The sequence below is a fragment of the Convolutriloba macropyga genome, chromosome 6 (genome assembly GCF_964194025.1).
Source record: "Convolutriloba macropyga chromosome 6, txConMacr16.3, whole genome shotgun sequence".
Taxonomy (NCBI): domain Eukaryota; kingdom Metazoa; phylum Xenacoelomorpha; order Acoela; family Convolutidae; genus Convolutriloba; species Convolutriloba macropyga.
In genome coordinates this window covers 9,136,760-9,152,160 of record NC_134473.1, presented here as the reverse complement: position 1 = coordinate 9,152,160, position 15,401 = coordinate 9,136,760, and the positions used below count along the sequence as shown (strand labels likewise).

Genomic DNA, 15,401 nt, shown 5'->3' with positions numbered 1-15,401 from the left:
GGAAAGCGTGAGGGTCTGCATTAGTTTAGATAACTAGGACGGACTATGCAATCAAAAATTCTCTAAATAACCTCTTCACCTTGAATATTACAAGCAGTTCCTACTTACAATACATTACAAACTAAGCTACCGTTAAAATCCAATGATCGAAAGCAGAAGACAACGTTTAAAAACGGACGTGAATGTTCGAACAGAAAGAAGTTAAAACTCAAGTCAGTAACAAATTTACTTTAGCTAAAAAATAACTGTAGAATATCAATACTCCTCTCCGGGTTAAGAAACCAACACGTGTACAATAATTGTTCAAACTTCGTTCGAGAGCAATTAAAAAGAATATAGATTAAAAACAAAATCGTTAGTGGAGTCAACTTTCAACAGCTCTAAGAACTCCATTAAAACAACTTTTGTACATAATCTACCTATACAATCTACTGATAACGTTGTCACAAAGGGAAAAGAAATTTCTCGCAACTTTTCTTTTATTCAAAAACTCAAGGTGTTGAGAAATACTCAAAGCGCGTAGGTTAACTACCTACCCCTACTTCCTGAAGCTAAAATCCTTTTGTTATTAGAATGATTACGGAACTACAAAGGAATAGCATGAGATTATATTAGCCAATATGTTGATCGACGGTTTGTTTGCGCGGATTATTGTGTATTCTTCCAGGTCAAAAATCTTCGGTTTAAAAATTAAAAGCTTTTGAGAAAAATGACCTGATGTGCAGTGATAGCATAGAACCGAGAAAATAATTGGCTCCATGTCGTAAGAAGGAAACAATGTGTTGATAAATTGTTCAAAATATAAAACAAACGGTTGCATCTCCTAATGTCAGTGCAGTAGTGGTAAAGTTTATACTCATGTACTCAGAGTTGTCTCACAAGATATTTAATGTGAGATATTTGAGCCAATGTCAGACAAGATGTGGTTAGGAAGGGGAAATTCCCTGCCCTAAAAAACATGCGACCATCGACGTAAAATATTCGTTGACTTAAAACAGCTTAGTGAACCTCTCAAAACAGTGAAATATGGTCTGTGGGAAATTATATTGTGCAATATGGTCTGCGGGAACCAAAATATTAAGGAACTTGGTTCCTTGACAGAAACCAACTGATTTCAAGCTGATTTTCTAAAGTATCAAACAATCAAAAGCTGGAAGTCAGATAATACCAACCTAAAGATCCACATTTTCAAATACTGAAATTAAAAAAATTATGGTCACTATAACGCATAGCAAATTAAGCAAAAGCCCCAAAACCATCCTCTCTGTCCTCCTATAAAAGTCAACATTTTAAAAACCCTACAGAACCTGAATTGTACAAGAGCGCTGTATTTTTTTAAGATCTCATCACAAATTTTTCTTTCTTTTGATGACCATAAGTAGTCAAATTGGATTGTGATTTCAATTAAAGCGAAGCACAAACTCGGGCAGTTTTTGGGTGTGCATTTTATTTAAAAATGCTTTCAAGTGGAGTAGCAAGACAAAGAAAAAATTTTCAAACTTTTGAACAAGTTTGGAATAATAGGGAACTTATTTTTCACACGCGGTTATTTGAACTGAATATGGGAAGAAATTGAAAACATAACTTCCAGATTGCAGGAAAATACGTGCGTGATCTAGAATATAGTTAGCATAAGGTAAAATTGAGTTGCTGATAAAACAAAACCAAATTAAAACAATCAAATCACAATTTTTTCCCAAAAAATAAACGAATTATTACTTGTCAATCGCCAGCTTAACTAATATAGGACGGTTACTCAATTAGGGCGGTTAATTGGCGTGGAGACGGCTTAGAAGTGAGACAAGTCAATTATTAACAACAAATGGCAAAGTTGGGCAATTAAATTCAGGGGGAGGCATAGATGACTTCATGGGAGCAAAAAACAAAAGACAGGAGTTCGAACCCGTGCCCACTCGCTATTCTGACATAGCTTTGCTATGGCAACTACAATCGCCTTTTTATTAGCAACAAATTTCGGATCCTTTTCGTTTGAACCCCCCCCCCCCCCCCCCCGGGCTTACTGGGCGTATATTATTTGAACCCCCAAAGACGCACGTGCCATATTTTTACATAATGATTTTCTATTTAATGTCACGTGATCTGTAACTGGGGGCGCATACAGTACTGGGGGCTCAAATGGAAAAGATCCCAAATTTCATAGGAAGAACTAATCAAGTTACGGAAAAATAAAAGTTAAGCGTGCAAAAGTCACCTAAGAGCCACTGAAGGTTCTAGAACAAAAACGCAAAAGCAGTTAAGCAAATATTTTGCATTAAAAGGTCAAACACATATACAATAATCGCTTCGAACTTGTTCGCGAGCAATTAATAGCTAAAATTATCACGTATTTCAACTTAACACCCCCAATTAATTTTAAAATTCCCGTCCCGCATTTAAAAGCAACAGCAAAGCGTAATCAGAAGTTCAACAAAGTTGTTCTTTGATATTTTGGAGCAAAAAAGTGTGAAATTATAATTCAGAGAACTTCCATTGAAAAAAGACCTCGAAATGACAGTGAATTAACTTTCAAAGTCATTTAAAAAAAACCGAACAAGAGTAAAAAGAACAACGACGGAAGATTTCGAGACCGCCTCGAAGCAGAGGCCCCCAAAAGCCCCCAGCCAAATTTTAAGCAAACAAAATGCGCCTGTACTCAATTGGGGTTCATATTTTGAAACAACTAACTTTGAAAATACCACGAGAAAACCAAAATCTTTGAAAATCTGATTTCAAAATCTACTCGAAAAACAAAACAATTATAAAAAATTATTAAATTATGATCAATCTGATAAAACACCGTCACAAATCGTGACCCCGAAACAATTGTTAAAAAAACGTGCCAAAAATAGTTCAATAAATGATTACCAATAAACGAATGAATCAGAGAACGATTACCAATGGAAGAAAACTACAAAACGATACTCAACAAAACCGCGAAACGAAAGGGGGTTTTGTCTTTTTTGTTCTTATAATCAATTTGCTAAATCAGCAGACTTAATTTCTGAATAAGAGCAATTTAGATCAGGCAATTTAGGTCAGCCATTTACAATAATCGCTCCAAATTTCGTCCAAGAGCAGTTACACACAACTCAAAAATAATATCAGTCAAATCAATAGATCACGAAATACGCTAAAACAACTAACCTCAACAAAGGACCTCAATTGTAATAAATAAATGAAAAAATCTGTCCACCGACAAAAAATGGCAAAATTAGCTCAAAATGTTATCTAAAAATCTAATGATTGCCTCAGATGGTCAAAAATCTCCCAAAGATATTATTTGCCAAATTATTTGAGACAAACAACTTTGTTTGAACAAGAGAAGTTAATACTAAAAAGAGCCTTTGAAACAGTCGCATGTGATATAAAAATTGCTCGCTTAGAGAAAATCTTTAAACTTACTTTTTTAGCTCTCTCTTAGAAGACTTCATGAACAAAAACCACTCTCTATGTTGCCCTGCTTTGACTTTTGTTCACCAGATAGACCCAAAGCTTGTTTGCGCGTCCGGCAACTGACTTTGCATCCCGTGAAAAGAGAAGTCGCCGAATAAAAAAACATAGCCGGAAGAATTCCGGAAACGACTCGAAGGAGAAAATTGCCCATACATATGGCTAAACAACAGGAACAACTATTGTGAACCCTGAACCTTCACAAACGCCATAAAAAATTAAGGAAGAATAGAAAAGGCATTCAAAAACAAATTGAATAAAAAACTATAAAAACTTAATGAGTTTTTTTTAATAATAAAAGGAAACATAAAGCCGATTACAATTCCTTTCCAATTAGGGCGATTGAAAGCTCGCAAAACAAAGGGCAAGTCATAATAGGCTAAGAAAGTTGTCTAAGACTAAAAAAAGAGAAAAAGGTTCTATTCAAATCCCACTTAAAGCATTAATACAAAAAAACGGGCAAAAAATCATTAAATTTCGTCTAAAAATCAGCAAAACTGATCAAAACCCTCCAAATTAGCATTAATATCAGAATTAAAAGAATTTCTCGCTCTTTCAAAAACAGCGGTATGAACAAAACCACTCTCGTTTCGCTCCGCTCTTAACTTTTGTTCAGCCCCAAAATCACTCCAAATTTTTTCACGCGTTTTATTTCCCGCTTCAAAAATCACTCCAATAAAATTGATTTAAAAAAGGACTTCTCCAATACTCCTCTTCGAGTCGTAAAAAGTTAGATAACCATAACTCCTCTTCGACTAGTAAAAACAGAAGTTAAACGTTGGCACGTGAACAAAAACCCACTATCCCAAAGTGAATTTTTGTTCAAACCCTTTTTCTCACTCACTTAAAAATTAGGTTAAAAAATTCACGCCGCAAAACCGCTCGCTTTTCCCTCCACTTCCTCTTTCGGCGTGACCTACACTAGCACTCAAACTTAACTTCAGAAATTATCAAAACAATTGAACCGGTCTTTATAAGACATCACCTTAATACAATTCAAATTCTTTGAATTGTAAGAAAAATCAAGAGCACCTCTTCCTTATTTGAAGAATAGTCAAAATAGAACTAACACCACTCTTCCATCAGCTCTATCAATTATTCCGGTTTCGAGGAAAATGCAAGGGTAATGCAAGCCTGATTAAAAAACCAGCAGATTAGAAAAATTGGTACAACTTTCTTTAGAGGACATTCAAAAATGAGACCTCGGTAGTTGGGAAATTAAAACCATGAATCTAATATATTCTGAAAATAAGAGAAGATCTAAGAGAAAGGGATTTGCGCAAACTTACGTTGCAGGTAGCGAGATAGAGTTAAATTATATAGAACAGGGAGAAAAGGAGAGCCAGCTTCAGGACACTATGTTTATGGGCAGCAGAAGTATTTTTCAATTATTCAAGGTTCATTTATGCGGATTGATTTAGAACTGATCCGCATTAATTTAAATTAACTTTTATGAGTTAGAAAACACGAATATTGGTGGTGTATTTGATTGCATTTTCAGGCATCCTTTCGTTATGAAACTAATGGGGGAGTAATCAGATCTGACTCGACGTAGCTCTGTGTCTGGAAAGGTGCAACCTTCTATTTCTATCAATTAAATTATCGCAAAATTTGACAGCGCAACGAAACTGTAATGATCATGCTTCAAATCATATAAGACTAAAAAGAACGTTTTGGTTGTCATTTGAACATTAACTTCATTAAAGGAGGACTCACCTGAATTCAGATCCTACACTTAAGCACATTACAGTAGACATTCAAATTTCAATTTAACATTAACTGTTTTTGAAAAGATTTGCCGTTAGCACAGTAATTATACGCAAGCAATATTATCTTGCGTCAAGTGTCTTGCGTCAACTTTCATGCCACCATCAATAAAACTAAAAAAATTCCATTTCTTTTAAGCACTTGATTACATATTAAATAAATTTTGAAAATTAATTTCTAATGCCACTCAATTTATTGCCGCAATTTTCTACCTGGATTTCATTGGCACTTTTCTACCTGGATCGTCACAATACCAATGCGGGATATTTTTCTAGCTACTAAAGAGAATAAAATTTGAACTATTATGGTATTCAAATACAAATCAATTCACGTCGGACTTCAGGACGTTTCTGAACATGCTCTTCAGAAAAGGGTAATTTATCATCCAAAAAATTGTGATTTGAACGTCTACTATTGTGAATGAGTATGTATACATATGGTAAATTTAGCAGCACAAACTGCGCAAATTAAATTTAAATACTTTGAATTTGGAATTTTTAAGTAGCGTAACAATCTAACCTTTGTCATTTCTCTTTGCCATGAGGACCAATGCCTGTTTATTGTCACAGAGAAGCCGCAGCTTGTTAACCTCATCTTCAACAACTGTTTTGTTCTTCTTCAATCCCATTTCCCTCTAAAAAATTCTAAACTGTTTCCCGCTGAACAAAATGAACAAATGTCTGTGACTTTTGAATAATACATAGAATGGTAGCCAAGGTCACAACCGAAAGGCAAGAAAATTGTCTAGCGATGACTCAGAATGTAGATTTTTCGAAACAAAAAAATGAACTTCAGCAAAAATCTACACAGAAGTCAAGCCATAAAATATATCCTTGTACTTTAAATCTTAAATTTCATTCATTTGATTCCCGCTGAACAAAATGAACAAATTTGTGACTTTCGTATAATAATACATAGGATGCTAGACTACCGAAAGTCAAACAAATTGCCTAGATATGACTCAAAGCAATTTTTTTGAAAGAATAACTGCAGATTATCAAAAAGTTGTCCAAAAGTCAAGCAGTAAAAATTCAAGCACTTAAGAAATAGGATCTGAATTCTAGTAACCGAATAGTTGATTCGACAAACTTGGCGAGCAAAAAGCGAATCTTGCCATTTCAGTAGATATAGTATGCTACATAACGAATCGCGATACCACGAATCTTCAAGCTTCAGATGTAAAAATAGAATCTGAAAGGAAAACTATTGTTCTTTAATGACACGAGTTTATCAAGTAAACTGCGATCTGCACGTTTAACGTTTATTAGTCATTGAACGTTAAAAAAATATTTGAAGGAATTGAGACAAAACTGGAGATTTAATAATCTGCTATAAAAAAGGACGAAAAATGGAGAAACTTTTCCGTCGATGATTAACTGTATAAATCAAATAACACAGAGAATTTCAAACCTAAAGGAGGTCGTGGAAATTTCCTGCCAATTTGCAATTGCTCATTTGGTTACTTTGAAGACTGCTTAGTCAACTCGTGAAAACTCCACAGTTTAAAACCCGAAGCATGCCATTATATAGTAACAGTGTATTGTTTATTTGTGAAAGCAAATTTCTTAAACCAGTTGCAAGTGGTTATATTTCTTATCAAATTTTAACTAATATTTTATAAACATAGATAAACAGAATTTTTGAGAACGCAGCATGATGTTTCTTTGAAAACAGGTGGCACCATTTATGTCTTAACTCTACGTTTGAAAAAAGGAACAGCCAAACTTGAAACAAGAACTATCCTTATATTTTACAAATGATACTGTGTTTTGAATGATATGGACTAACATGTAAATTTTTAAGACCTTTGGCTATATTCGCAAAATTTACAATTTTGAATTGCAAAAAAAATGAATTCATAGGAGGTGTCAAATAAAGTGCGACCGTTTTAAGCTATTGCCCATTGAAAATGGAATTACAGACAAAATTCAACCTTAAAAACAGTAGATACCTTTTTCATCAGCTTCTAGCAACTGTACAATCTTCAGAAATAGATCAAACACAGTATTCGGTATAATTATAGAAAACTTCAAACGTAAAGACATTCAATATTGGGCCGTGCCAAAAAAGACAGATAATGCCATTAGAAAAAAAATCCACCGGCGTAACTTTAGTCACAAATCGTAATTTAAAAGGTTCGATTGAACATGAACATTATGAACAATTATAAGCGAAAAACTCCAACATACATACACAAACTTTGTGGAAAAAAATACTGACACTCAAATTGATTATCTAGCTCCTGAAATATGAATAATAAAAACCATAAACCAAACCATAGAGTTACTTTTCTTTAAGCTTTTTAGTTACCAACCCCGCCCTTTTGCACCAATAATTACATTTCATAGAGATCGTGTCCGGACAAAAAACAGTCCAAATTGTGAAATAATCCCAGACAAAATAGTCCCAAGAAAGCAGACGAAATCGACCCGAATAAATATTGAAAAATAGTTAAAATAGTCCCGAAAAAATGTAAATAACCTACAAACAATTAACAACCATAATTGATGAGTTAAGCGTGAGTGCATTGTTTTTAATTGATATGAGGATTAACACTTGTTTCAAAATACAATTTGGCAAAAACTATAGTGTAACCGGCTTAAAATTGATTCAATGAAACACGACCATTACAATAACTGTCAGATTTAACCAAAGTGAGAAGTCCGAGAAGACTAAAAGCACTCCAATTGAACTAATTACTAATTTAGAAAGCGAACCAAATTATGAAGAAACATTTTTCAAACGACCGAACTAAAAATGACTTTCTTGGTTAATTGATGTACATATGTTTAACTCTTTGTTTAGTTGGGAGTATTTTGTCTGGGACTGTTTTGTCTGGGAATATTTTGCTATTCGGGACTGTTTTGTCTGTTCACCCACAGAGATACCATCAAACGAATTAGCACACGACGCCCCACGCGAGCTGGAAAAATGAGGTGGCATACCACAATCCAAAATATTGAACATTACAATCCGACTAATTCTACACCCAGCATGAAACCCGAATTAAAAAAATGGTATTAAAAATATGCCAAAACAACCTGCATTTCAGGAAACCAAAAAAGATTTCGAAGGCTATCTTTAATCAATACACTCCATTGTTCTCACAATCATGGACATTCACATAAATATAACTTCCGCCACACAAGTGATAGGTAGCTACAGAAAAGTTTAATAATCAATGTGAAAATTAATCGTCATTTAATAACACAGTATGTTTAATACACATCTAAATAATAGATATCCACACAAAAAATGTCCCACGAATTCTTAATTTTACAAGGTGGATTAAAAAATTGCATGCCCAACTATAAAAGCTAAAATATCTGTTAGACTGTCGAATATCTTATAAATTGCTTGTTGGAAGCATTCACCATTAGCGGATGCGAATAAGTTAGAGCTGCGACTTAAAACAAAGTGTTTTCAAAAGAAATTCACTCTAAGACCCCTTTTTTTAGCAGCAGTCATACAACCATGTATTTTTACTCAGCTCGCAAATTTTAGTCTTCATGAATTACAGTACTTTGTAAAAAATTACACTTCCATTACACTCCAAGTGAGAAGTCCGAGAAGACTAAATCCAATCTATCCAGAGCTACAAATTTTTAAAAACAGAAGAGGTAAAGTAAGGTTAATAAAGGGACAGAACAAAACTTTTACAGACAAGAGTGCCAATTACAGTTCCTCAAAGCCTTCACTTTTATACTCAAATGTTCGAAGTTGTGAATCAATGAATATCAAAATCAAATCACATTGAAGTCAATGAAGTTTAAAACTTGTAAAATGTGAAACAAAAAAATCGTCTACACCTTATACAAGTTTGGTGACCAATGCTAAGAGAGGCAATGGCTTCGTTAAAAGGTGTTGACCATCGTTTATAACCTTGGAGGTATCAAAAACTCTGGCTGCATGAAAATTTGCAAACCCTTGATTAATATCCAGTATTAAGTTATTTCACAGAATTCTTCCATTTGTCAAATTTATTGAAAACCAAGAAGCTTAAATTATTGTTCCGACCCCATTTGTGGGGGGGGGGGGGGGGGAAGGGCGGTGGAACTATATACTGAAATGGGGGTTTTTTTCAGACAATTTTGGCCGATCGAAAAGTGAGTGGTATCTTTAAAAATCTCGTCCGGCGTAGAGTTCGGAATTAAGATTTTTTTGAATTTTGAGTTTTTCGAGGAGTTACCGAGGTTTAAAGTTTTGTGTGAACACGTGATATTTGGCATGATTTTGTTCACTTTTTTGATATCAAGATTTTCTATATAAAAATATCAATTCAAAATTACATTTTATGCCACAAATGAAACAATCTTGTTTTTCTAACAGACGAAAAACTATAGAAAGGGTAGTTTTCGTCTCAGAGGGCAGTTTACAATGAAAAAAAAATCGATTTCTATCTGAGAGCTGATCTTTTAAAAACCATTTCATATTTTTTTTATCTTTTTTTTTCAAGTCCCTTAGAGACTAGTTGCTCCTCAAATCCAGGTTCTGTTCATGACAAACCTAATTTACAGTCATTAAATGATTCCTAATGAACAAATAATTCGTTTTTAAAGAATCGCTCATTTTTGATGGCTCCGTCTCGCAATTTTTACAAAATCTTGATTTTCTTAGAGATTTTGTAGTCCTATGACATAGACTCGTTGACTAAACGTGCAATAGGCTTCCAAAGGAGCAGTATGCGAACCTAAGTAATAATTTGAGTGGACAGCAAATGGCTGTAAAGATTATTTAAAAAATTTCGAAAAAAAATCTTTTTGTACATTAACCGATCTTAAACAAAATTCAGCGAACTGTAAGTCACTCTCACTATTGACAGGACCCAATCCCTTTCTTATTAAACCAAAATTAATCTCGTTAGCGGTTTTATCTTCTAACTATTGTTTTTGACTTGGATGGCACAATTTTCATAATTTTTTAAACTTTCTTTGCATCATTTTGGATCCTTTTGAAATCTTATAACATTAATCTATTATTGCCAGTTCGCATTGGCATAAAGAAGAATTTCAAAAGATCATAGATAAAGTTTGCAGAGAAAAACTTATGGTTTTAATGGCTTCAGCACTGTCTTCTCAAACTTCAATACTGATTTTTGGTTCTCGCCTATAGTTGTTGTCGTTTTCTAATATATTTGTTGGTTTTAATATATTTGTTGGTTTTTTTGAAGTCATATTAAAAAAAAGAATTCCATTGTTGTTAAAAATTTATTTGAAAATGAAAAAATTTTTAATGAATAGTTCATTTTTTAATGGCTTCGACACTTCTCTCAATTTTTTTCAAGTTGTTGTTTTTGCCTGTTTCTTATTCTTTATGTAGTTTATAAAAAGCTGAGAGGTCGCATTAGTCTCTAACTGAGTTTTGAACGAATGAAGTTACTTAATGCCGTGAGTTTATAGCGGATAGCATTAACACTTAGGATATTTGTTTTCAAACGTTTACGTTTTTTTTAAACTTTTTAGTTTTTAACGTTATTTTTGTCAACTTGTATCTAATTCTCATATTTTAGAGGCCTCGTCCACTTCCCTGTAGTTCGAATATTAAAGTAATTGATGATATTATTGATGAAAACAATATGCGTTTTCATACAAGTTTCGTTATTGGTCAATATGTGTTCAATCTTCTGTTCTTTAAACACAATCGCGTAATGAGAGATCCAAATGATTTTCAAAAGAAGCCCAAGTGAACATACTTATTTTTTTCAGCAATGTTTTTTCAGCACTGAAACACTTTAATTAAAACTAAATCAAGTAAAAAAACATAAAATTCAGATAACAGCGAAAGATTTTAATGGCTTCAAAAATTTGTTTTCGCACAAACATTTTTGTTTGCAATTTTTTCAATTTTTCTTCACCTTTAGTCCGTTTCTGTGGCTTAGTCTAACCAAAGACAAATTCCATTGTTTTCGTAACGACGTTTTATTAGAATTATCAAAAAATTTTTCGTTAAAAGCTAATGATTTCAAGACGATTGTAAATATTTGGTTTAAGAAATATTGTTTGATTTTTTAATTTCGCCCCATTATTGCCTCTTTTTGTCAACTTGTTACCTAGTCTCATTAATACAAAAGTCACAGGTACTTTGTAGTAACAGAAAAGTAAATTTGTGCAGTTAAGATTTCTTCTGATTGCATTTTGACGTTGTTTCTAGGTGCTTTTAAATTTAGATGTTGAATTTTTGCCTTAAATGATTTTCTTTTTGCTTATTTTGTTGTTTATGTCTTTCTCCCGTAGTCTTATTAATGGTGTGAGATCTCGTGAGCGCTGTAATGAGGCCTGGCATTCATTGCTACTAATTCATATAGTAGTTTGTGCAGCGATTTTTTAAACTATTTTCGATTTATATCTATTTTTGATTATCTCTCATTTGGTTGACAGTTATGTCAAAAATGTAGATGACGTCGGAACATCATGTGCGAACGCGCATTAACGAGCCTCCTTGGTTACAATTATAGACAAAGCTTTGCAGACATAAAGCAGATAATTTCAGTGGACGTTCAGTTACCAAGCCATAAAAATCGCAGCTTACTAAAAACTATTAGCGCCGCAAAAAAAAAATTGCACACTCAACTTTGATAAATTTGAAACATCAAAAATAAGCCTGTTTTTCACAATTATCAATGTTCATGATATCAGAACGAACCCTCGTAGCAGAGCAGTAGTTTATACTCAAAACAACCTTTGAAATACTGGTACCGTAGAAAAAAACCCGATCCCTTAAACATCCCAAATACCAGTTGCCAAAAAAACAGGAAGGCATTTGAGCAAAAATGTCAGATCTGTCTACGCTTAAAATTACAACAGCACAGAATTTGCCACCGGCAACAAAAAGTAGTTGTAAAGTAGTTTTACTCGAGAAACATAAGAACTATTAGAATGCAAAAAGCAGTTTCAATAGTTTTCCGACCAAACAACTCGAAAAAAAAACAGTAAAAACAAAAGTAAAATCACATGAATTGAACAAAAACCAACGAGAAAACGACTTGCTGTTTAAAAACACCGCTTTCTCACGCTATTTAAAAATAGAGTGAAAAAATGTCACAACGCAAAGCCACTAGCCACTCGCTTTTCCGCTCTGTTTCCTGTTTTGGCGTTAACAAAACCACTACACATATTTGAGCAAGAAATAATAGTCACGCTTAGCTACGCTGTCGCACCTATTACGACAAAGAGACACCCCAAGGACTTTTTAAACCACTTCAACTGCAGAACCTCTAAAGTCACACAAACGTATGTACATATTGAACAAAACTCCAAAATGATGATAAGGAACCCCAAAATGTTTTACTTGAATTATAACAGTAACCATTCTCCCAAACGTTTCAATTTTGTTCTTTTTTCATCATAGTCACTTAAAAACTGCAATTGTTTTTTCACTGTGGAGTTCAGTCTCACAGTTGTTGACCCTCACAAAACTCTCGCGTCACTTAAAACCTAGAAAAAATGCAAATTTGAGTACAATTTTGTTGCTAAACCCTGTTGCAGCACAGGAACTAGATCAACAATGACCGACCAGTCACTCAGTAAAAACACAGGAGAAAAATATCAAACGACAATTGGAAGCTGTCAATAAGAATCCATCGAGAAAAACAACAGTGAGAAGCATAAGATCAGGAGAAATAGTCAAAAACCTTAAAAAACATTCAAAAATTGGAAAATTTACCTCAATTTAGCCACGAATTTGCGCGAATTTACTTCAACAAAAACAATTCAAAACAATTAATAATCGAAACAAAAGATGATCAAACCTGCTAAAACAAATAATTTCAACCACACAACTACGAAAATGCTACAAAAATTGAAGAACACGAAAATTGCTAGACCAGCTCAGAACAAGGCAAAATGGTAACAATAGCCGAAAATTGAATCTAAAAGTGAGTCTAACGCCTAGTAAACTAATAGTAAATTAACAGATTGGAAAATTGTAAAAAATATAACCGACTAACGTCGGGCGAAGTGGTCTCAAACTACCGGCTGGCTTGGTCAGTAGCTAGCCACAGTTTAGTGAGGCTAGCTTTAGCTTAATTGAAAGGGCGTGAGGTGTCGCAGCGGGGGGGGCACCGAGGGGGCTGATGGGGTGGAGCAACAATGGGGGGCAACGGTGGGAGGTCGGGTTTGGGCTGCACGGGGCCCTTACGGCCTGAACAATGTGCAGAGGTGGGGATTAGGGTTGAAGTGAGAGGGGGACTGATGTGGGGGGAGGGGTAAACCTCTAAGAACCGCCCTTCACGCCATAGTATAAGTCTCCAAAACAGTTTCTGTGAATCACATACTTGGAGACTAGTGAGCTGAAAACCCGTAAGAGCGATTAATGCCCGCTGGGCGTAACCTGTTTATCCCATTCTTGAAGACGAAAAGTCAAATGGGTCAGAAGAAAAATCGGTCCAGGACAGGACTACTTAAATTGCAATAAACTTCGTTTGAGAGCAATTAAACAAATTTTACAGAAAAAATTGGAGTCAAACCTAAAAAACCGAACGGTGTCAAAATATTTCGCTCATTTAGCAGAAGTTTTTTACACCAATTTTTCTCGCTCCCCTTAAAAACGATATTCGCAAAAACCTCAATCTCTCTCTCTCTCTCTCTACCCAATGCTCTTCGATTCGTTCAACTGTTTGACATAAACATTTAGTTTGCACAGGCTGCATACAAAAAATTATCGATCAAGTACATTTATTTATTTAGCACAAATTCCTTAAAAAAGCTACACAGCCATCCTTTTGTCTAAATGAAAAATTAAACAGATTACAGAGATTCAAGAAATTAAAATAACAAGTCAAAATATTAAATTTATATGAAAACAAAAAAGGTAGATAAGAAACAAGTTTTCATTTTAATTTCTAAGATTAAACGTCCAAAAGAGTTGTTCAATGCACAAATTCCCAAACGAAAGTTGCCATTTTTTTTTTACAAAAAGTCAGATCAAGGTCCAAAACTAACATTAAAAATTGAGAAATATGTGTCCATTTTAAACTTGAAAAGAATTATTACGCTCTGCATAGTTTTGTTGTATCAATTTCAGAAAGTAACATATTAATGTAATATCGATCGAAAACTACATCAACAAAAAACCAAATTACAAGTAAAAAATTTGCGCTGAATTGAAGAAAAATGGTTAAAATAGTTATTCATATGCCGCATTCTGCCAAAAACACTTTTCAAAGCCAAAAAGTCATGCATAGATCGGAGCGCATGATCAAAAACTTTTTCTTTCAGAAAAATTAAATCACACGGCAATTTTAATCTTTCGCTTTTTGGCCAAAACACCGTTTGAACGAATAGTACCTCCGGTAAAAAAACCTTAAGAAAACCAAAACCTCTTAGAGACGTAAATACCAAGAGAAGGCCAATAATAGCCCCAGGTAGCGATGTGCGGCTAGCGAAAACAAAATCGAGAAGGATACAAATTAAACAAAAAAATCGCCTAAAACGACAAAATTACAATATTAGCTTAAAATTACGTCTAAAAGTCTGATATCTGCTTTAGATGGCCAAAGAAGGTCTATTAATAATAAGGTCAAAAAAGGCACTTAATGCCCGCTGGGCGCCACCTGTTCATCCCGTTTTTGAGGACAAAAAGTCAAATGGATGAGACGAAAAATCGGTCAAACAAAAATTTGCATAAAAAGGCCGACAGGACTAATATAATTGCTACCATCTTCGCTTGAGAGCAATTAATCACCGATAAAACATTGCCACAAACATAACCGACTAACGTCGGGCGAATTGCTCTCAAATGACTGGGTCGAGAGCTCTTCGTTGAGGGTTGAATGATGTGCAGGGGTGGGGATGGTAGTTGAAGGGGGCTGACGTTGGTGCTGCTGGGAGGGGGGGGGGGGTAAACTCTAAGAGCCGCCCTTCAATTTATGTCTCTACAACAGTTTCGTTGAATTGCATACCTTGAGTCTAGTAAGCCGAACAAGCACTAGGAGCGCTTAATGTCCTCTGTTTTATACCTGTTTCGCCCGTTTTTGAGGACAAAAAGTAAGACGAGGCTCAAACGAATAGGTCAAGCAAAAAATCTCCAAGACCGCAGGACTAATATAATTGTTACAAACTTTGCTTGATAGCAATTAACTAAATAATGTTGGACGAATTGCTCTCAAACAACTGACGCCCGGCTGGATAGGGTCGTTGCAGCTACTTAAAGGTGAAGTAGGCTAGCCCGACTTGATACGAGCAAGG

The 15,401-nt window shown here is 34.5% G+C and overlaps 1 protein-coding gene across 1 annotated transcript in view; it reads right to left on the bottom strand.

The window, feature by feature from the left end:
• The window catches only part of LOC142341467 (tetratricopeptide repeat protein 7B-like), a 571,721-nt gene that overhangs the window by 222,029 nt on the left and 334,291 nt on the right, over positions 1-15,401 (bottom strand). The window contains exon 2 of the mRNA XM_075392426.1: positions 5,737-5,854. Within this exon, the coding sequence (XP_075248541.1) occupies positions 5,737-5,845 (109 nt within the window). The 5' untranslated portion in view covers positions 5,846-5,854. The remainder of the gene's footprint in view (positions 1-5,736; positions 5,855-15,401) is intronic.